General features: G+C 38.1%; 1 protein-coding gene across 2 annotated transcripts in view; it reads left to right on the top strand.

Moving 5' to 3' along the window:
• The window catches only part of LOC18774613 (TATA-binding protein-associated factor BTAF1), a 34,646-nt gene that overhangs the window by 6,757 nt on the left and 3,977 nt on the right, over window positions 1-23,912 (top strand). For both annotated transcript variants that reach the window (XM_020567244.1, XM_007208332.2), the window contains 15 exons: window positions 6,237-6,556; window positions 7,694-7,802; window positions 7,961-8,570; window positions 8,721-8,853; window positions 8,962-9,030; window positions 12,989-13,200; window positions 15,190-15,430; window positions 16,853-17,026; window positions 18,425-18,850; window positions 18,945-19,388; window positions 19,609-19,728; window positions 19,806-20,288; window positions 21,102-21,640; window positions 22,413-22,902; window positions 22,987-23,055. In XM_020567244.1, coding sequence (XP_020422833.1) covers window positions 6,237-6,556; window positions 7,694-7,802; window positions 7,961-8,570; window positions 8,721-8,853; window positions 8,962-9,030; window positions 12,989-13,200; window positions 15,190-15,430; window positions 16,853-17,026; window positions 18,425-18,850; window positions 18,945-19,388; window positions 19,609-19,728; window positions 19,806-20,288; window positions 21,102-21,640; window positions 22,413-22,902; window positions 22,987-23,055 — 4,439 coding nt within the window. The remainder of the gene's footprint in view (window positions 1-6,236; window positions 6,557-7,693; window positions 7,803-7,960; window positions 8,571-8,720; window positions 8,854-8,961; window positions 9,031-12,988; window positions 13,201-15,189; window positions 15,431-16,852; window positions 17,027-18,424; window positions 18,851-18,944; window positions 19,389-19,608; window positions 19,729-19,805; window positions 20,289-21,101; window positions 21,641-22,412; window positions 22,903-22,986; window positions 23,056-23,912) is intronic.

Below are 23,912 nucleotides of genomic sequence, written 5' to 3'. Positions count from 1 at the left end.
TTTTATGGTATTTTGAATGTTTCACCATTCTTTGCTTTTTGCTTTTTATATATAGATACAAGTGGTGATGTAGCACAGCCCTGGGTGTGTTAGTTTTAACACTCAGAGGAATAGGACAGAAAAGAATAAGAGAAGCTGAAGGAAGAAAGATAGAAGGCAGACAGAAATCAGAGAGTTAAGAGAGGGTTTAATCAATATTCAAATCTGAATTTTAAAGAACTACATCAGGGTATTTATAGCAAACTAAAACCTAGAGACAATAGGATTAAAATCCCCAGCTAAAACTGAAATCCTATTCCTAATAAAATAGGAAACTAGAACCTAGAGACAATAGGATTAAAATCCCCAGCTAAAACAGAAATCCTATTCCTAATAAAATAGGAAACTTAGAAATCCTACTAGGATTTGGAAAACTAAAGAATATAGGAAACTAACAATTAAATTAGGAAACTAAACAATTTAGGTCCTATGCATCCTGCATCATTCTCCTCCGGTTGAAAGAACTTGACTCTGGCGAGTTTAACGACGATGGCGCCGACTGTAGGTATGAATAATAGGAGGACGAGCATCAGTAACTTCAGCTGCTGCCAAATCATCTTGAACTTGACGGAGAAGAGAAGGATCATGCTGATGAAACTCATCTTCAGTAATCCAAGTAGCATTTGTATCCGGACGTCCCACCCAACGAACCAAAAAACGAGAAAACCCCCCAAGGGCTGAAGCCACCACTTCATGATCTAAGACTTGTGAGATTTGATCCGTAGGGGCAGCATGGGAAGCAGGCACGCGAGGAGCAGCAGGAGGAACAATAGCATGGGTTATTTCAGTCGCAACAGGAGGAGTAAAAGTACCCCGGTATGGAAACAAATCAGATACGTTAAAAATGGGATTGATATGAACATCAGAAGGAAGTTCAACCAAGTAAGCATTGGCACCCAACTTGCGAAGGATACGATAAGGACCCATCGATCGAGCATGAAGTTTCTTAAAAGAATGTTTGGGAAATCGCTCAGGGCAAACATGAACCATAACATAATCACCTTCTTGGAAGTCTTGAGTGCGACGATGAGTATTGGCAGCAAGTTGGTATGTGTCCGTACTTAGAGAAATTTTCTGACGAACCTCTTCATGTAGGCGACGAATGTGCTCAGCAAAGGTAGTTGCAGATTCCGAAGGACGGGCATCAATAGGAAGGGGAGCAAGATCAATGGGTGGACGTGGCATCACACCGTAAACAATTTCGAAAGGACTTTTACCTGTAGTTCGGTTGGCAGAATTATTATAAGCAAATTCTGCTACAGGAAGAATGAGGTCCCAATTACCCTGCTTATCACCGACTAAACATCGTAATAAATCTCCAAGACTACGATTAACCACTTCTGTTTGACTATTTGTTTGAGGATGAAATGCCGACGAAAACTTTAAAGAAGTACCAAAGAGCTTCCACAAGGTCTTCCAAAAATAACTAACAAACTTGACATCACGGTCTGAAACAATAGAAACAGGAAGCCCATGCAGACGAATGACCTCTTTAAAAAATAACTTGGCCACATAAGAAGCATCAGCAGCTTTAGAGCAAGGCAGAAAGTGAGCCATTTTAGAGAATCTGTCAATGACAACCAGAATAGAATCATGGCCGCGTGCCGTTTTAGGAAGGCCAAGAACAAAGTCCATGCTTAAATCTTTCCACGGGGCATGCGTAATTGGCAAAGGAGTGTATAATCCAGTATTTTGCTTTCTAGCCTTGGCAAACTGACAGGTGCGACATTGGGCTAGGATGTGAGCAACATCTCGCTTCAATGAAGGCCAATAAAATCAATCGGCAACTAGAGTAATGGTCTTATCTTTACCAAAATGTCCAGCCAGACCTCCAGCATGTAATTCCCACATAAGGAAATCACGTAAAGAGGTACGGGGAATGCATAACTGCGTTCCACGAAAGAGATAACCATCCCGCAGCAGAAAATCAGCATGATCACGACGATTTCCAGCCGTAACTTCCTGAAAAATGAGACCAAAATCTGGACAAGAAGAATACTCAGTTTTGATTTTATCAAAACCCACAACTTGTGCAGTCAATGATTGAAGGATAACGCCTACTCGGCTGAGTGCATCAGCAACCTTATTATCAACTCCTGGGCGATGTCGAATCACAAAGGTGAAAATCTGAAGATACTCGGTCCACTTAATATGGTGGCTACTGACGTTACGTTGAGAATAGAGATACCTTAACGCTTGATGATCAGAATATAAGACAAAATCATTTGGTAACAGATAATATTGCCAATAACGTAGCGCACGGACTATGGCATAGAATTCCTTGTCGTAAGTCGAATACTTTTGCTTTGTCTCATTAAGCTTCTCACTAAAATAAGCAACATGATGTCCTTCTTGACTTAAGACGCCCCCAATGCCAACCCCAGATGCGTCACATGCTACTTCAAAAACCTTAGTCAACTCTGGATGGCGTAGGACAGGTGCTTCTTTCATTTTCTGTTTTAATGCCTCAAACGCTCGAGTGGCCGCATGAGTCCATCGAAACTCGCCTTGCTTCATACAGTCTGTGATAGGAGCCATTATAGTACTGAAACTAGGAATAAAACGTCGGTAAAAAGATGCTAACCCATGAAAGCTTCGAGTCTCGGTTAAAGTTGAAGGAAGCGGCCAATTTACAATGGCGTGAACTTTGTCAGGATCAGCACTTATGCCAGCTGCGGAAACAATGAATCCCAGAAATAAAACTTGTTCTTGAAGGAAAGAACACTTCTTCAAATTAACAAACAACTTTTCCTGGCGTAACATATGAAAAATTGTCCGGAGGTGTTGCAGATGGTCCTCTTTTGAATGGCTGTAGATAAGGATATCATCAAAGTACACAACCAAAAACTTTCCGATATAAGGACGCAAAACATGGGTCATCAAGCGCATAAATGTGCTAGGCGCGTTAGACATTCCAAATGGCATAACAAGCCACTCATACAATCCATCAGGAGTTTTGAATGCGGTTTTCCATTCATCACCTTCCCTAATACGAATCTGATGGTAACCGCTATGAAGGTCAATCTTGGAAAACCATTTGGAACCTGCCAACTCCTCCAACATATCCTCAAGTCGTGGAATAGGGAATCGATATTTAACTGTGATCTTATTAATAGCTCTACTGTCAACACACATTCGCCAAGAGCCATCTTTTTTGGGAGTAAGAAGCACCGGTACAACACATGGGCTCAGGCTATGGCGAATAAATCCTTTATCCAACAGACCTTGAATTTGCGTGTTTAGTTCGGCACGTTTAGATGAGTTCATGCGGTAATGAGGAAGATTCGGAAGTTGTGATCCGGGGACAAGGTCGATGGCATGTTGAATGTCTCTCATGGGTGGTAGCTCGTTTGGGAGGTCATCTGGCATGACATCGGAGAATTCATTGAGGAGTTGATGTAGAGGTTCAGGTTGATAGGAAGGGGCCGCAGATATCTCTTTGATCACGAGAGCAAATACAACTCCTGTCTCCAAACTTTCTTTCTCAAATTCGCCATAAGATAATAGAGCCAACTGATGACCTGACACATTGCCTGTCTGCGATGGAGAGGAGGTGGTAATATTAGTCTTGGTAGGTTTGATCGCAGGATTGGCTGGGCGTAACGTAATACTTTTGCCTTCATGTTGAAAAGTGTATGTGTTTTCACGACCACAATTCTGCACGCGATGGTCATAGAGCCAAGGTCTGCCAAGTAATACATGTGCAACATTCATAGGCAGTAGGTCCAAATAAATGTCTTCATCGAGCTTAAGGGAAACAAGACACCGCTCAGTGACTGGTAGTTTAGTTTTATCAACCCAAGCTACGTGAAAAGGGTGGGGATGTGGTTCGGGCTTAAGATTAAGACGAGTAACGGCAGACTTGGAGATGACGTTCATGGTACTACCACTATCAATAACCAGTTTACATGTTTGGTTATTGCATGGAACGTAGGTATGGAAAATACTAGTGCGTTTCCAGGAATCAAGCAATGCTGGTGCAGAATAGATACAACGCATAACAGAAACCTGATTGAGTATGTCATCATCAAAACAATCGTCAATTTCTGGGTCATACACACCCTCAAGAGGATCCACAATCTCTACATCACAATGGTCGTCTGTGCTAGCGCTGATAGTTAATGTGCGTTGTGGACAACGAGAGGCAATATGTCCTTTAGCATGGCAATGGAAACATTCAATGTGGGAATTGTTAGAGACGATCGGCCCTTTGGTAGGTGGCGCAGTAGGATTAGATGGTCCAGAAAATTCAGTCTTCAGACCCGGAGTGGTAGTGCGGGCTTGGTTGGTGGTCGTAGGCTGACCAGGATATCCTGGGTAACGACGTTGTGGTCGTAGATAGGTTTCAGCTTCCAAGGCTTGGCAATAGGCATCTTCTAATACATTCGGACGTGACCTACTCACCTCGCGTTTGATATCAATCCGAAGGCCATGAATAAAACGAGAAACTGTGACTGCCAACTCTTCTTGTAGGGCAGAACGCAATTTGTGCTCCACAAAGCGAGAATAATAGTCTTGGACTGTTGAAGTACCCTGGGAAAGAGTTCATAATTGATCTAACAATTGGTGACGATAAAAAGATGGAAGGTATTGTTCCCGAAGTTTCAATTTCATCTCATCCCATAAAATCACAGGGGTTTGTCCCAGTTGTTGGAGATGATGCTCAGTAGCCTTCCAGTACTGTTTTGCGGCTCCTACGAGTTTGAGTTTGGCGAACCGGATCCGTTGTGCATCAGACATGTCGTACCATTCAAAATAATCTTCCATAGCCGATATCCAATCAACAAAGAGAGTAGGATCCCCGCGACCATCGAAGTCAGGGGCAGTAGGCTTGGCATGACGGGCGATCTCAAAATCCAAGTTTCGGTGGACGACGTGATGTTCGTGGGGTCGGGTTGGGATAGTGGCATCCACGAGAGGAGAAACTATCGTATGTTGGGTATAATGGGGTTTAGGTGCAGGTCCTGCGGAAAAATTTGGTTCAGAGTGAACCAGAGATGTCCCCGCCGAAGATGATGGAAGGCCCAGGTGGCCTTGAAACTTGGAATCCTCAGAAGGATTGGGAAGGAGACCAGCCTGGAGAGAAGGTGTGCACGAACTAGAGAGAACAGCAGATGTGGAGGATGGTTCAAGAGTCATGGTTGAGAGGTGGTTGACGAGCAGCGTCACGGAAGCTTGTAATTTGGCAATATCTGTGGACATGGACGAAAATTCAGTCTTTTGAGCAGCCATCAATTTGGTGAACTGAGTTTCCAAATTGGTGACATCTGTAGAAATTTTCGCCTTGAATTCCTGAAATTGGTCCGCCAAATTGGCAACGGTGATGTTGGGAGCCATGACGACGAGTAGAGGCAACGAAGCAGAGTAACAGCGGCGGAGCAAGAGGCTCTGAATACCAATTGATGTAGCACAGCCCTGGGTGTGTTAGTTTTAACACTCAGAGGAATAGGACAGAAAAGAATAAGAGAAGCTGAAGGAAGAAAGATAGAAGGCAGGCAGAAATCAGAGAGTTAAGAGAGGGTTTAATCAATATTCAAATCTGAATTTTAAAGAACTACATAGGGGTATTTATAGCAAACTAAAACCTAGAGACAATAGGATTAAAATCCCCAGCTAAAACTGAAATCCTATTCCTAATAAAATAGGAAACTAGAACCTAGAGACAATAGGATTAAAATCCCCAGCTAAAACAGAAATCCTATTCCTAATAAAATAGGAAACTTAGAAATCCTACTAGGATTTGGAAAACTAAAGAATATAGGAAACTAAACAATTTAGGTCCTATGCATCCTGCATCAAGTGGGTTGAACGAGATGTCCATGTCCCACCCAAAGATACATTGCTAGCCTACTCTATCTCAATCCAAATCCCAAAAAAATACTAGACTAAAAAACAGCTAGCGTATGGCAGCTTTCCAGTCTAATAGAATAGTAGAAAAAGAAATATCCCTATTTACTCATACGGGTGCCTACAGTGAAGCCAAAAATCTGATATGTTAGATCACTATTTTACTAATCCATGCCATGCTGGAGCAGGGGTGGAAGAGTGTATTGAAATACCGAATTATGTAGTTAGTGTGTGTTTGTTTTTTATATATTCGGAATGTAGTTAGTGTGTACATTTACTGTTGATTATGCTGTCCTAAATTGCATTTCGATCGCCAGGTTTTAATAGAAATCTCACTGTGTCTTGTACAGGTCTGGATATATGTGAGCAGTTCATGGATGTGAATGATATGATAAAAGATGAAGACCTTATTTTGCACAGCTCGCATGGGAATGGAATTAATCCAAGAGTTTATGCATCACATAATATCCATCAGTTGGTTGCAAATATGGTACCTAGTGTATTATCGAAAAGACCAAGTCCAAGGGAATTGAATCTTTTAAAACGAAAAGCAAAAATCAATTCAAAAGACCAGTCAAAGGGTTGGTCTGAGGATGGGGATATGGAGGTGTCATGTGCTCAAAATATAACACTGAAGGGCTCATGTCCTGACTCATTTGGGACTAATAAGGTATTAGATTGCCAATTGATCAATATTTTTGGTGCTAGCTGATTCAAATGTTGTATGTCAAATTCGTAAGCTATTGCATATGGAGGCATCTCACTTGGTAGTAATGAAATGTGTTGAAGCTTCTGATGTTGTTATCGTATTGTTCTGCTCAGTGGTATTTATTTTGTAGGAGAGTATTAAAAAACGTTCCTGGGAGGAAGCTTTGAGTGTAGGGCAATTGAGGGACAAGTGGTTATTGTTGGATAAATTTTGCATGTGATTTTGATGATAAGGTTGCTCTCTCTGAAGCTCAGGCTTGTTCTTAAAATAGAAAGAAATATTTCAAATTTATGGTAGTTGGTATATGTTTTAATTTCAGTAAAAAAAATTGAAAGTTCTAATCAAGAGTTAATTATGAAAGTGGAATCCAGTCTTGACTGAAATAACTTAATGTGAAAACAAGTCATAAATTACTTCTAAAATGAACATCAAGTAATAAAATATCAACTCTTAACGTGAAAACATATACCAACTCTTGATTAGAACTTAATTTTTTTATTTTCTCAAGTAATAAATTACATTAATGTGAAATACATGAAGAGAAACCATTGTTTGCGGGAATTTTTTTTTTTTGGGGGTCATTTTAGATGTTTTTTCTTAATAAAAATATAAGTAATATGAATTTGAAGTAAGCTTGAATTATTATTTTATTTTTTTGATTTAGAACTAAACCTTACTTGTTTAGGGGAGATAGGATCATGCCGGGGATGGTTATAGGTCCAAAGAAAAGAAGGAAAGATAACCAAATTTTTAATTGTTTTACTATAGATAAGTAATTTAAATGACATACTTATATACTTTGGATAAATAATTTCGTTTCTTATCTTAAAATGTTATAACTTGTGGATGTTCATGCTACTACTAGCAGGATATTGGTACACTGGTTTGGGATTTGATACTAAACTACCATATACATCTAAAGGTTGATATTCAGTTATACATTTGCTATTGTTATAGAGGTTTCACATCTTGTAATATTCTAAATTTCCTAATGATTGTTGTTCAGTTGCAGAATTACTTTGGTTATTTTCTTTTCCTTTATCCTCCTCCTGCGTTGGGGTATAAGTTTCTGCATTGTAATGTTGCTTAGTTTTGCAGGAATTTGTGGATTTCGAACATGATGAAGAGAACTTTGAACATGATGGAGTTGGGCGGTGGCCTTTTCATAGTTTTGTTGAGCAACTAATCCTAGATATGTTCGATCCAGGTTGGCTTCTGTTATTTTTATTCTTCCTGTTAAGGGTGGGCAGTGTAACCTTTAAGTGGGTGTGCTATTTCTTTTATTCATAATTTTTTTGATACTATTATCATTGCTTCAATTGAAACTATGTCTTACAGTTTTGTTTTTATTTTATTTTTTCCAAGTTTGGGAGGTACGCCATGGTAGTGTGATGGCTTTGAGAGAAATTTTAACGCATCAAGGTGCTTCTGCTGGAGTATTTATGCCTGACTTGAACCTGGACAGTGCAATGTTCACAGAGTTAGAAAATAAATACAAATCATATACAATGAAGAGAGAGAGAGATATTGATTTGAATATGCAAGTTCCAATTGATGAATCTGGACCGAAACTGAAAAAGCCGAAGTTTGAAGATGTTTCATCACCATTTATAGATACAGTGGTCTCTGCCAGCAAGGATGGGGATTTTGATATTAGTATGCAGACAGAAGATGGCGGGTGTAAGTCGCCTTCTGGGCAGGTTAATGGTCAACTTCATGTGACCTCTCTTAAGGTTGATCCCAAGTGTTTTCTCAATGCTATGCCGCATCCACATGAGCAATCAGCCGAGACAACTGAGCTAAAGGGTCACTCAGACAATAAGGGATCCTTTCAGAAAATGGATGTGCTGAAAAGCCTCACTGAAAATAGTGATATGTTGAACTTGGTTAAACTGGCTAGGCATTCATGGCTTAAAAATTGCGAATTTCTTCAAGATTGTGCAATTCGTTTCTTGTGTGTATTGTCGCTAGACCGGTATGGTTTTTATCAAGCATGCCTTTTTTCTTTGAAAATTAACTTGGGCATAAATCATTTGTTTAATTCTAAATCATGTGGCTGTTAGCATGAAGATCTATGTATTCTTGCATAATAACATAAATTACTTGCGATTATGTATAATTGCAGTTTTGGAGATTATGTCTCTGATCAGGTAGTTGCCCCAGTACGTGAAACCTGTGCACAAGCATTGGGTGTTGTGTTCAAATACATGCATCCCACATTAGTTCATGAGACATTGAATATCTTGCTGAAGATGCAGGTAAATGTCCTCTAATGCCATTGCCATGCTTTTAGGCCTGTATACTTGTTCTTGGTTATCATTATCGATGTTGTAGTTTTTATGCTTCTGATATTCCTATCTGTTCAGTGTAGACCAGAATGGGAGATTCGTCATGGAAGCCTATTGGGTATTAAGTATCTGGTTGCGGTGCGGAGGGTAAGCATTTGTTTCTCTTTGTAGTATTTTGAGATAATTCGGGTTCTGCTAGAATATCACGCATTTTTTGGACATCGTTGAAAAAGAATGCATGTTTTGGTTGATCCTTCAACCTGGGCTATTCTTTCTTTTCCTCATATTCGTAGTTTTTGTGGCAGTTCTGTGAACTTCTGGTATTTAAAAGTTGAGGTATTAACTGATACTTGGATGCTTGGACATTTCTTTTCTTCAAACTTGTTGATGCTTGTCATTAGTAAGAATATAGTTTTTGTACTTTCATGTACTTATGAAATGTAGACAAGTTTCATGTTTCAGGCTGGACATGGCTGCAGTAGAAAGACCCAAATAATCTGTATCATCATACCACCCCTATATTTCAGGTTTAAAGTATTCGGTGGTGGAAAAAAGGCTGAACTAATATTGTGTTGGGTGGTTCCAAGGATCTTGTTACTCTTTTCTGTCTGAGTTCTTTCTCGGTAGGAGAGCTAAGAAGGGAGCTGCTTCCCTTTGGAATGATTCTATCTTTGCAGTAATTTGGGTGGTTTTTGAGGAAAGATAGAATTCAAGGAACTTAAAGGGTAGATTTCTGGCCTCTCTTTGGGCTTCCTTCTCAAGGACTTTAAGGGTGTTCCTTTTAGTTTAACCCATTTGGACTTGTCAGCCATTTTAGACCAAATAATCTGTTCCTTCATGGGAGTTTGGGTGTTTTTAGGGTTGTATCTTTAGGTCTTTGATTCCAATTGACTCCTTGTTCATTTTGTTTTTTACTTCTCTATTTTCTCTTCAAAATTTTTTTATATTGAAAAAAATACTAATATATATATGTGTGTGTATATATATATATATATGTTTTGATCAGTAATCCACCTGGAGTAGATGAAACAAGAACAATAATTCAACAAGCTACATCTAGTTTAACATTACAAAATTATTCAAGACACCACAGCTTTCCAATCTAAATTTAAAGCAGGATAGATAGAAGCCTAAAGTGCTGCCCAATACTTGACCGTCTCCTACACCTCCTCCACTTCCATCTCCCTAGTATCTTCAAAGATCTGCTTGTTTCTTTATGAGAAAATAGCCCAAATAGTACCCATCACCATGCAACCCCATTTTACTCTAGCCTGTTTTTCACCATCCAAACCGTAATCTGATTAAATAAAGGCGTATTTATTGCAGTGCCCCTTGAAACTATGGTCGTCTCACTTTGCCCCCTGAAAGTCCAAGCTTGCCATTCCATTTTGCCCCTTACCGTTAACTCCATCCAAAAGTCTGTTAAAGTTGATGACGTGGCAGGGGTATTTTAGTAATTTATTACACGAGTTATTTCCCACCAATCTGGGTGATGTGGCAAAGTGGACCCCACCTCCAGCATCCAAACATCTGATTATATGCACAATTTCCCTCATTCATCCAATTAGAGGACGACCAAGACCCAGAAATCACCCCCTTCACATGTCTCTGCTGCTGCTGCACACTTCTCTTGCTCTTCCTCCTCCTCTTCCTACTCTTTTCCTTCTCTGTTGACCTTGGATTTGGGCTTGGAGATTGATAATACTCCACAACTTCCATATCAAGCATCAAACTTTCTGGTTCTTCAGATTTGGGGCACAATGGAACAGACATTTCAGCCTCTTGTGGTGTCTCCTTCTGCTGATTTTGAAAATTGGCTACTCCAGAGCTTTGTATTTTGCGACTGCGGCTTTGTTGCTGGGGAGAGTTGGATCTTCTTGGTTTTTTTTCAGTCAAAAGGATGCTTCATTAAGCCCAACAAAAGGGGACAAAAAGAGCCTTATAGAGCCAAGATCGAAAGATCTCAAAAGAAATAAAATACTGAGAAAGTAAACACAAACTAAATACCAGTTAGTGCACAAAAGCTTTCCCAGCTACAACGATTAAACCCCATTTGGTGGACAAGGGATGCTATCAGATACCAACAATTATCCTTTGCCTGCCAAGCCCCATCTTGGATCTAGGTAGTTTTTTTTGTTTGTTGTAGTTTTTTTTGTTTGTTAATGTTTTTAAATTTTGTATTGTACAATTGTTTTTATTTGTTTTTTTGGTCCATACTGGAGGTGGGGTCCACTTTGCCACATCACCAAGGTGGGTAAATAACCCACATATTCGAAATAACTAAAATACCCATGCCACCTTAACAGATTTTGGATGGAGTTAACAGTAAGGGGCAAAGTGAACAACAAACTTGGGTCAAGGGGGTAAAGTGGTTCACTTGGACTTTTAGGGTAAAGTGAGATTTGACCATAGTTTCAAGGGGCACTGCCGTAAATAAGCCTTAAATAAATAACACCGTGATCTTTTTTATGCCCGCATTGGTGTATTTTGTGCAAGAGTGAAGGGGAGACTCTGGATTATGTCTTCTTATCCTGCCGGTTTAGCTGTAAATGGCGTTCTTTATTTATTGAGATTAATGTTAGTTGGGTGGCACTGGCACTAAAAGACTGCTTTTCTTTGCTGGGTGGGAAATTTAAAGTATTGGGTGGTGGAAAGAAGGCTAAAGTATTGTGGGGCTGTATGGTGATGACTATAATTTGGGTTATTTGGTTGGAAAGAAACCAAAGGATTTTTAAAGATGTTAGGGGGATGGAACTGGAGGAGGTGCGGGAGAAGGTCAAGTATTGGGCGGCACTGGGTATCTGTTTCTCCTGATTTTAGGAACACTTTTATTTCTGACATTGTTTTAGACTGGAAGGCTGTAGTGTCTTGAATTGTTTTGGTTTGTTAAACTAGTTGTAACATGAGTTATTGTTTTCTCTTATATATTCATGGTGGATTGCTTATCTACGGTGCTGTGCAGCTTCTTTTGTGTAATAAAATTTCATAGTTTCGTGTTTTTTTTGAAAAGGAAACAGAATTTTATTGCAAAAAGACAATAAAAAAACAAGGTGGCCAAGATGGCCACAAAAGAAGTCTAAACAGTGAAATAGAAGTTAGACCAAGAAAACGATAAACTTATAGCAAAAGAACAAAACTTAAAACAAACTTTGACTGGAAAGCTATCGGATGGCTGCATTCCAATCCAGCCAAATGCTCCTAAAGGACATATCTATAAAATATGTAGAAGTCGAAGCCCATAGTGAGGAGCACAATCAAACTTTCTCCCATAGCTTCTCCGTTTCGCGACAAGGTCCTAAAAATCAATCTATTTAGTTCCAGCCAAACCACCCAGATGACCGCCAATACGATACAACCCCATAAAACCTTGGCTTTCTTCCCATTTCCTTGAAGATGAAAGAAAAGAGCAAGATAAGAAAATGATCCACGCTCTCCCCCAAATTCTTGAACAAGATGGATAATTTATGTATAATTGCATAGTTGCTTTCAAAATTGGAGTACTAATTAGATGAGTGCCCATTTTGATAAATGAAGATCTCCTATGAGGTCCAATGATGAGGAACAACCATCTATGTCCATACAATAGTCATATCAAGTCATGTACCCAGGTTTAATTTGGTTTGTATTTGACTTAACTAGAGATTTTTTTTTTTTGTTTGAATTTGCATTTTCTTACATCTGTTACTTTCAAAAATCATGAAATTTTTTGGATTTCTTTTGCTGACATCAGGAAATGTCGGTACTAGTGTAAAATATTGGGGACATATTGTTGACATGGGTGAAGAAATTGGTTTGCCCCCCAGTATCGGCATCGACACTTTGAAAATCCCACATATTGGCCGATATATCGGTGTATGGGCCGATATTTTCGTCCTTGATTGTAGGAGGATCATTAATGGACATATGACAGCTAACGAGCTATGCATGTCTTACGCTACTTGTGAACAATGTTACGCTACTTGTGAACAATGTTACACTACTTGTGAACAATCTTACGCTACTTGTGAACAATCTTTCTCTTTTTGTTTTGCTGGTTGCTTCTTGCATGACTACAATTTTCGTCAGTTACATTTTATTGTTTCCATGTTTCTTTTCATGGCACCAGGAGATGCTTCATAACTTGCTTGACCAGATCCTGCCTGCATGTAAAGCTGGCCTGGAGGACCCTGATGATGATGTTCGAGCAGTAGCTGCAGATGCCTTAATACCTACAGCAGCTGCTATTGTTGCTTTAAATGGTCAAACTTTGCATTCTATAGTGATGCTGCTTTGGGATATATTACTTGATTTGGATGATTTAAGTCCATCCACTAGCAGGTATTTTTATTTGCTAGCTGATATGTAAGACTCGTTACTTGATGTCAGCCTCTTTTGCCATTGATATCAGCATCAATCTTTTTAAGGTAATGAGTGCAATAAGCTAATATATGTGTTACACAGAGAAAGAAACAAGAAAATAAAATAACTGTACTGTCACTTCAGCAAACGGGGGTTATTTTCAAATTATTTGAGGATCCTATAACCTAAATACATATGTTTTCGAATTAGTTGTTCAGCTATTTTACATGGTGTTGCTGCATTGTTGCACATATTAATATTATGCATTGTGTCATTCACGAGTAGCAGATACGCGTCTGAACGAAGTGCTTGCATCCGTGCCATTTAATTTGATTTTAAGTTTGGTATGCCAAATAGGTACATATTTTTCACTTGGTTGCTAATTAGTGGGACATGGAAGAGGAAGTGGATTTACTGTGATATAGGATTAGGTTCTTAGCTTCTGGGAGGGTTGATACTTGTGATATGGTTTAGAGGAGATGACCTTCTGTTTGCTTCTTCCTCAATGTCATGCTATTGCAGAGATGGAGCAGAGTGTGAACCATTCATTCCTGCAATGCGCGATTGCTCTCTCTCTGATTACAGCTGTCCAGGGAGGCTAATGTGTTTTGGGTTATCCCAGCTGAGTGTGTGGGTTTATTTGGCAAGAGGCATAAGGTTCTTGATTGAAGGAAGAATGGCATGGTTCCGGAAGATGTTCAGTGATGGCTATCTTTTGGGTAATTTTGGGGTAGTGGTGTTAAATAACCCGCACACTAGATCTTGTTCTTTAATGTAACCAACGGCAATAGACTAAACTAGTAAATATTAGAAAACTTAGAAACACACAAGAATTATACTGGTTCGGCAGAACTTTTGCCTACGTCCAGTTGTGATTTCTCTAGGTAGAGAAATCACCGCTCCTTTGATTAATAATAGAGATTACAGAACTTTTGCAACCCTAGAACTAATCTCAAAACTCTCGGCTGTCTCTGGCTGTTTTTTCTCCCCTAAAATAAGCCTTGCCTTATAGATATAGAGTTGGCTTACATGTCCCAAGGCTGATTGAATTCCTATTTCTAAGTGGATTAGGAAATTACACTTATCCAAATCCTAATAGACTTCTAGAAATCCAAACCTAAATTTAATAAGGAAAACTGAAATTCTTTCCTAATCCCTCTAGGACAAGAATTGGTATACCTCGAATTTTCCTAAAACAATTCTAAACCAACTAGGACATATTTGACGAGCAAAATCCTAACAAGGGGAATACATTTGACAATGAGGGGTGAGGAGATGCATAATTTGTGAGAGAGGGTTCGCTTTTGGGCATCTCTTTGGGCTTCAATCTCTTCTTGGTTTAAGGATATTTCTTTCTCTACAATTTTTGCAAATTGGAATGCAGCTGTTTATTATTGTTTTTTGTTTCTTTTCTGGTTCTCTGTTGTCTTTTGAGGTTGTTAGTGTCGTTTTTAGAGTTCTCTAGTTTCTTTGTTCATATGGACTTCTTGCCCATTGTGTTGTAGTTTTCCTATCTTCTTAATGCATTTTCGTTTCCTAATAAAAAAGAAATTAGGTTATTAGATTCTCCTTCGATATCTTGGTGAAGTCGCTTTAGAGATATTGTGATTATATATGTTTAGAGTGATGCTGGTTGTAGCTCCTTGTTTCTCCTTCGAAATCTTTGTGAACGCTTAGACATTGTGATTATATATGTTTAGAGTGATGCTGGTTGTATGCTCCTTGTTTCTTTACTCTAAGGCTACTTTCTATTGGCTGCTTTGTATTGGTATTGGTTGCAGGTGGAATGCTTGTGTACTAATCAATGCATTAAATTATATGGTATGATATAAGATAAAAGTTTGTTTGATGTTAAAAAGAAAATATTTTGGTGTAATTCATCTTGATTTTGGGGGAATGTAGTCTGTCCTTTCCTGTTTGTATATGCATCAAAGTCTGTGGATAAATCATGGATGTTTCTTTTTGCAGCGTAATGAATCTGTTGGCTGAAATATATTCCCAAGAAGAGATGATTCCTAAGATTTTTGAGGCATTGACTTTGAAAGAGAACCTTGAGTTTGATTTAAATGAACTGGGTAGCATTGATGATACTGGAGAAGGCATAAGTTTGCAGGATAATCCTTTTATGTTATCAACATTGGCGCCACGGTTGTGGCCCTTTATGAGGCATAGTATCACATCTGTCCGTTATTCAGCTATCCTCACTTTGGTAAGCTACTCTTGGCTCTGTTTGTCGTGTTTGTACAATTGCCTACCATTTGTATTTTTTAAAGGAATATTAATGACTTTGAAGTATGTCTTTTGTCAATACAATGATTTTTGTTTCCTATACAAAAGTAAAATTAAAGGATGAATCTAGGTTACCATTTAGATCAGCAAATCAAAAAGCCTGGAATGGAAAATCTGCTAATCCTGTGTTGGTTGCCAGCGAAGTTATGAAAGCATGCTTATGAGGCAATGCATAAACCAAGCCAGTTTCACCCACCCCTCTTTAGAAAGGGTACCCCCTATTGGCCTTGCAAATGTTAACACTATTAAAGAAACCAGATTTCCTGGTGTCTGCACCACATTGTGACCATTAGTTGTTGTTCACTGGACAACAACAAAGCTGTTACAAATAATGTGAAGCTGATTTGATCCAGCTGATTGGATGCATTAATGCATTAACCATAATGTGACTCACTTGAGTTTCAGACTGATATCCAAGTCATGAACATGGTTAACATTAACATCAATAGGAATACCAGTTGCATTCCAGTTGTCCCACTGTATGTGTTTTCACCACTACCACCTATTTTTTGTTATATGTTGATTTTACTGTGTTAAAGACAGTAATTATTTTATGTGCACTAATGATGTAGTACAGCCCGTAGGTATTAGATTAAGCATTCAAACAATAGAACATAGAAGAATATAAGAGATTGAGGAGACGAAAATATAGATCGAAAAGACGAAAGAAAGGGTAGAACAGTAGAACAAGAAGAAAATCGGAGGTTGAGGAGATGAAAATATAGATCGAAAAGACGAAAGAAAGGGTAGAACAGTAGAACAAGAAGAATATCGGAGGTCAAGGAGATGAAAATATATAGATCGAAGGGACGAAAGAAAGGACCGAAAACAGAGAATTGGGAAGGAAGGACAGAAATCACATAGTTTTAAGAGAAGGTTTACTCAATATCCAAATCTGAATTTTAAAGAACTACATGGGGGTATTTATAGCAAACTAAAACCTAGACATAATAGGATAAAAATCCCTTGCTTAAACAGAAATCATAACCCAAATAAAATAGGAAACTTAAAACTAGAAATCTGGAAATCTGGAAAAGTAGAAATCCTACAAGAATTTGGAAAACTAGAGTATCTAGGAAACTAACAAATACATTAGGAAACTAATAAATTTAGGTCCTACGCATCCTGCATCATTATTTGTGGGTGACTTTTATAAAATGGGCAATTGATGATGGTTCAGATGTACATAAGTATGCTTATAGATATATTCACGCGCGTGTGGGGGTAAGTATGTGTTTGCACTTGCGTGTATAAGTATATGTTTGCGCATGTGTAAGTATATGTTTGTTTTTTTGTAGTATGTATACTTACAGTTAACTCCCTCTAATATTTTCATTTGCAGGAGCGACTACTTGAAGCAGGATGCAAAAGGAGCATCTCTGAGCAATCAAGTACTTCATTTTGGCCCTCTTTTATTTTGGGCGATACCCTTCGGATTGTTTTCCAGAATTTGCTGCTTGAATCAAATGATGAAATTTTGAAACGTTCAGAGAGAGTTTGGAGGCTTCTTGTTCAGGTTATTTATTTAGTGATAATTAAGAGCTTTCATTTTTTGCTTTTTTATTCTGCTTCTTGTTATGTTCTTCTGTCCCCAAAGGTTCAAAGGGTAAGAAAATGTGATTTTCTCTCACACAGTGTCTGTGTTTCACTCACATATATGTCGTAGAGACACCTCATGTTTCCATCTTTGCTCTTGCGTCCATACACACTGGTGTATCTCTGTCACTAGCAACATTTTAACAGGTTTAATTACTAAGACAAAAAGCATTTACCCCCTTTATTTATTCTTATTAACACTGTTAATTTTAGTGAGGATACTTCTGTGTTATTATCTTTTAGTGTTTCTCTGTATTGTTTCATCCTCCCCCTGTACAGATCTATTCTTATTATTTTAAATTTTTTTCTTCAATAAATAAAAATTTCACAAACTAAACTATGAATGTAAATTCATAATAACTATCCATAGGTTGACCAGACATTCAGAAAGGTCGTAAGAACCATCAATATTTTGAATTTTGTGTTGGCCAAAGATATGGATTCTCATAGAATGTATTTAAATGTGTTCCTAAGCTCTTTGGAAGTCTGAGAAGCTGAAATTCAGTGGTAGAAGTTCAAAGTGTAATGAGTGCATCTTATTCATATGGTCTTTTAAAATTAGAGATAGATATGCAACCTCTTCTTATCAGTAAATCATTACGTGTGGGAGGATTTTCAACCAACCTGATTTTAAAGCTTGCTTGAGTGATGTATCAACGAGATTTCTCAATGTCATGCTAAGAATAGCTGGGATTTCCAGAAGAAGATCCCAAAAAAAAGAAAGCACAGATGGATCTTGTAGGATTCCCAAGAGATTTTTTGATTTCTTCCCTAAGTAGATGCTTATTCTTCTGCTGCTCACGTTCCTTTAGTAGCTGGGAATCTAGGATAATTATTATTGTTATAGCTTCCTGGTAAGCCTATAGAATGTTAATAATGGTGCAACTTATTTCTATCTGATCATAATTCCTGAACTGTGCAGTAATTTTATTTTCTTTAAAACTTGTTAATATCATAGAAAACAAATTAATAATTTTTTTTGAGACACTCTGACTTCGGGTTCGACCTGGTAAGAAAAATGAAAACCTTAAAAAATTGGTATCTTACACCATAATAAAATACAACTACATGCCTCTGATATTTGTTAAAAAAGGTGATGGATAAGTTCTTGTACCTGTTTCAGTCTTAGCTTATATCTCTTGAGCCCTAGCTCTTGCTTGGCGTCTCTTGCTTTTGGGCACATAAAAAATCACTTTATTCTCATGCTTTTGATAGCATTTGACTTATGCTTATTTGTCAAATATTATGCCTGGTCTCACTGTTTCTCTTCTCTTCTCTCTCTCTCTCTCTCTCTCTCTCTCTTCTTTGATTATACCAGTGTCCAGTAGGGGACTTGGAAATTGCTGCGAGGTCTTATATGTCCTCTTGGATAGAACTTGCAACTACTTCGTATGGGTCAGCATTAGATTCTACAAAAATGTTTTGGCCTGTTGCTCTCCCTCGAAAGAGTCATTTTAAAGCAGCTGCTAAAATGAGAGCTGTGAAGCTAGAAAATGAGTCTTGTAGAAACATTGGGTTGGAGTCTGCAAAGGCGTCAATTCCAGAGGAAAAAGCTGGAGATGCTTCAACCAATAATGTTCAGATAGTTGTTGGTGCAGATGTCGAGTTGTCTGTAACTCATACCCGAGTGGTTACAGCAGCAGCATTGGGAGTTTTTGCTTCCAGATTACAAGAAGGCTCAATGCAGTATGCAATTGATCCACTGACTAATGCCCTTACCTCTTTATCTGGTGTCCAGCGGCAGGTACCATTTGATTTTAACTGCAACTTTCCACCATCCTCCCCTTCTCTCTTGGTAAAGTTTAACTTAAATCTAATCAGTCTTCATATTCTATCAGGTAGCAGCTATGGTTCTTATTTCTTGGTTCAAAGAGATTAAAAGTGTGGGTATGTTTGAAAATGATGGGGTTATGCCAGGTTTCCCACACCATCTGAAAAACGGGATGTTGGATTTGTTAGCATGCTCTGATCCTGCCTTCCCTACAAAAGATTCACTTCTTCCTTATGCCGAGCTTTCAAGAACTTATTGTAAGATGCGTTGTGAGGCTAGTCAGTTGTTAAAAGCTATTCAATCGTCTGGTATGTTTCAGAGTTTTTTGTCTACTAGTAAAATTAACTTGGAAAGCTTGAGCGTGGACAGTGCAATTAATTTTGCATCGAAACTTCCAATGTTATGTAATGATGTTGCGGAGAATGATTCTGTGGAAAGGCACATTGTTGATGGCATAGAGTCAGCAAAACAACAACTTCTGACAACTTCAGGATATTTAAAATGTGTTCAGGTATGTCTGGGATAATTGAAGATTGTTTGATGTGCTGTTTTAAGTGCTTGATATGCTATACAATACAAAAATATTCGTCTGTATTTATAGAGAATTTTTGGAACAGTATTTGACCTATTTTCATCTTTATTGAAGGTTTTGTTTTAGATTTTCCCAAATTCTTAAATTATATTTTAGAGGTCACATTTTGTTCACTGTTACTTTATGGAACAATTTGCAGAGCAATCTGCATGTTACTGTTTCTTCCCTTGTTGCTGCTTCGGTTGTTTGGATGTCAGAGCTTCCTGCACGACTAAATCCCATTATTTTGCCTTTGATGGCTGCCATCAAAAGAGAACAGGTAATCTCCTAGATATAGTGCTTTCTAAATTATTAAGATGCTCATTTAATCTAATATATCTTAAATTCCTTTGGAAGGAGGAAATACTGCAAGAGAAGGCAGCTGAGGCACTTGCAGAGCTTATTTCTCATTGTATATCACGTAGGCCTAGCCCAAATGATAAGTTAATTAAGAATATATGTAATTTGACATGCTTGGATCCTAGTGAAACACCCCAAGCTAGAGTCATCTGTTCCATAGATATTATTGATGATCAAGATCTTCTCTCCTTTGGGAGAAATACTGGTAAGCAGAAATCAAAGGTTCATGTGCTGGCTGGTAGTGAAGACCGGTCAAAGGTTGAGGGCTTTATTAGCAGACGAGGATCTGAACTTGCGTTGAGGCATCTCTGTGAGAAGTTTGGTGCTTCATTATTTGATAAGCTTCCTAAACTGTGGGATTGCCTCACTGAAGTTCTTAAGCCTAGTAGTATTGAGTCTCTTAGTCCTGCAGATGAAAAGAAAATTACACAAGCTATGGAATCTGTGAAAGATCCCCAGATCCTGATAAACAATATCCAGGTTTGTATCATCCTTGATTTTGTTGGTTGTTGTACTTGATATTAAATATTGTGATACTGCATTCAGTACTCATATTTTTGCGTACGATAGTGTCTTGGTATTATTATTTATCTAAAGATGTTATGCATATGCAAATTCACTGTACTATGTACAAAATTATTTTGAGAACTTTTCGCTCTCTTGTAACTTCAGTGATGGGATACGAGATCATTAATACAGTACCAGGAGTCCATGGCCAGTCAGGTTGTAGAATTATGGAAAAATAATTGCGTACGAGATCATTAATACAGTATCAGGAGTCCATGGCCAGTCAGGTTGTAGAATTATGGAAAAATAATTGCAACAAGTCTCTGTGGTGAGTATATTTGGGTTTATGGGTGATCTTGAAAAGAAAAAGCAGTCATGAAGTGAGATGTCCTGGATCTGTGAACTGGAAACTGAAAGCTCCAACAATTCTTACTCGTTGGATATAGTCTAAAACAATAGAAGGTAGTGTGGGTATTTCTAGCTTGTTTTGGGAATGCTAGGATCTAAGGGACTAGGTTGTGGTTTCAATTTGGTTTTGAAATATGTATTTTGTCCATAACAGTTTATACGTATCAGTTAAGGACCTTTTTTTTAATACTTTTTTTTCCTTGTTTGAAATTTCTAGTTTTACTTAAATTTAAATTAGCTCATAGCCACTGCATTGGAATATGAGATTGGAACATATATATGTATTTTTATTACATATGGTAGACCCTCAAAATTTGTGGACCAACTGTTGCGAAACTTTATTTTTGACTCATTGTTTATGTCAAATCTGGTTTGCAGGTAGTACGTTCTATTGCTCCTATGCTAAATGAGGATCTGAAATTAAAACTATTCGCCCTTCTTCCATACATCTTTAAGTGTGTTCGCCATTCTCATGTTGCTGTTAGATTGGCTTCATCTAGATGCATCACTTCAATGGCCAAGTCAATGTCAATGCATGTGATGGGAGCTGTAATTGAAAATGCCATACCCATGTTAGGAGATGCGACATCTGTGAATGCCAGACAAGGTGCAGGCATGCTTATTAGTTTGCTTGTTCAGGGTTTGGGTGTCGAGCTGGTTCCATATGCTCCTTTGTTAGTTGTTCCTCTTCTAAGGTGTATGAGTGATTGTGATCAGTCAGTCAGACAGAGTGTGACTCATAGTTTTGCTGCCCTTGTACCTCTTCTTCCATTGGCACGGGGCCTCCCTCCTCCTGTTGGACTAAGTGAAGGTTTCTCTCGAAGTACAGAGGATGCAAAATTTCTGGAGCAACTACTTGACAACTCACATATTGATGATTACAAGCTTTCTACCGAACTGAAAGTGACACTGAGGAGGTAGCTAAAACACTGAACCTGGACTGAAGTTGTAGCCAAGACTGTTAAACTTGGCTTTTAATTTTCTTTAAAACAACTAAGGCTACAAGTCTAATTTGACATTAGGGTATTCTTGAATATGTTTCTACTTAGTTTATTCATGATGGTAGATAAATTTTAATCCCTTTTGCGAAAGTGAGAAAAAGTTAAAAATGATTATATATCTTAGTGGTAGAATTAGTTAAGAAACTGTTTAGTAAAACAAAAAGCTTAATTGAATTAAATCTCATTTTATGTATATATTTATTCTACTTCTGTTCTCAACCCTAGGGTTAGGGTTTGTGGTGCGCTGGGGGCTGTGTATGCTGGTGAATAGTGTTCTTTTATTTGTTTTGTTGGATGGGAAGTTTGGGGTATGGACTATGGAACCCGGTTGCTCATTATGTTGTAAAAGATGTAACAAAGTAGTTTAGATAGTCAGATTTAATTCTATTGGTTATCCAAGTATTTACTTAATCTGGACAAAAAAATGAGTGCATTATCTTATGGGTTGAGATGGTCTTTGTCATTATAATTTTTTCATTCACTTGTTTGTAATATGTTGTTTATTTCCTAGTTACTTCCCACCCCCTCTCGTATGTATAGTCTGACAACCCAGATTGTCAGTTTACTGAATCAACATTCCGGTTCTTAACTGTTTTTTTTTGTTATAAGCATAAACAGAAACATATAAATTGGTTTTCCTTTTTACTTAATCAACACTCTGGTTCTTAACTGTCATTGTTGGCTATAGGTATCAACAGGAAGGTATAAATTGGCTGGCCTTTTTAAAACGTTTCAAGCTTCATGGAATTTTATGTGATGATATGGGGCTTGGTAAGACACTTCAAGCATCGGCTATTGTGGCTTCTGATATAGTTGAGCATCGCACTTTAAATGACAGCAATCTCCCACCATCTTTAATTATTTGTCCGTCAACACTTGTTGGACACTGGGCCTATGAGATAGAGAAGTACATTGATGTTTCTGTGATATCCACTCTCCAATATGTTGGTTCTGCTCAAGAGCGCTTTTCTCTTCGAGAACATTTTGAAAGGCATAATGTGATAGTAACATCATATGATGTGGTCCGCAAAGATATTGATTATCTTGGAAAGCTTCTCTGGAACTATTGTATCTTAGACGAAGGACACATAATCAAGAATGCGAAGTCAAAAATTACAATTTCAGTGAAGCAACTGAAAGCCCAGCATCGTTTGATATTGAGTGGAACACCAATCCAGGTTGGTGACTCACAGGTGTATGAAATTACCTCAAAACTTGGCAATTGTCCATTTTTCCTGAAAGTGACCTACCTTTTGTTGCAGAATAACATCATGGATTTGTGGTCCCTTTTTGATTTCCTAATGCCTGGGTTTCTTGGAACAGATAGGCAGGTGTGTTCATCTTATTCGGTTAAATTCTTTTCATTTTGTCCTGTTTCTTGGATCTATATATCTGGTCAAGAATATCTTGCAGAGAACAATATCTTATAGAAGAAAACATAGAAAACATAGAAAACAAATTGTGAAAATACAGGGGCCTTGAGGTTTCAGGCTAGAGGCACAATCGAAATGGGACCCTGCATGCATTTCACATGAAATGCTTTTCTTATAGGTACCCCCATAAATTCTTTGAGGATGTCTAAAAGATTAGGTTTGTTCTTGTTGCTTCATAGTTTAGTAAAGTCCCACTAGAAGAGATTAGGGAATAGGATATTTTGGAAATGTATTTTCAGCAGGAGGGGATTTATTGAATTTTTTAAAATTTTCCTGCTCATAGCTGAACCAGCATTTGGATAATTTTCTGGATGTTGTTTAAGTTGAATCGCTTTCTGTCATACAAGATTATTGGGTATTGGGCGATGGATTTAGTCCAAAAAATTGGATTGTTTTGGCCTGAGAGGGGATCCTTATTCAGGGTTGTGTGAAAATTATTATATTTGGTCTAGGGTAACATAGTATGGAACCTAAGTTTGGGACCTCTTGGAAGCTAAAAATTGGGAGCCTAGTTCCCCAACCGACTCCCCTTTATGCCAGCCTTGAGTACTGTATAAATCTCAAGTCATGATCATGCAGCCAAATTATGCAGTGCCAAATGACTTTGCAAATAACCATTGCATTTATTCCTCTGTTGCTTCTTGTTGATTTTTCTATGTGAATTATATAGTGAAGATCGTGTGCATGCATGGTTTACATTGCTCTTTTTTACCGTATGTGCTAAGCATCCCATAAATGTGATGGATGTAATGTCT

Source organism: Prunus persica, chromosome G6 (genome assembly GCF_000346465.2).
Source record: "Prunus persica cultivar Lovell chromosome G6, Prunus_persica_NCBIv2, whole genome shotgun sequence".
Classification (NCBI taxonomy): domain Eukaryota; kingdom Viridiplantae; phylum Streptophyta; class Magnoliopsida; order Rosales; family Rosaceae; genus Prunus; species Prunus persica.
The sequence above is the reverse complement of the archived record's forward strand: the minus strand, read 5'-3'. Positions and strand labels throughout refer to the sequence as shown.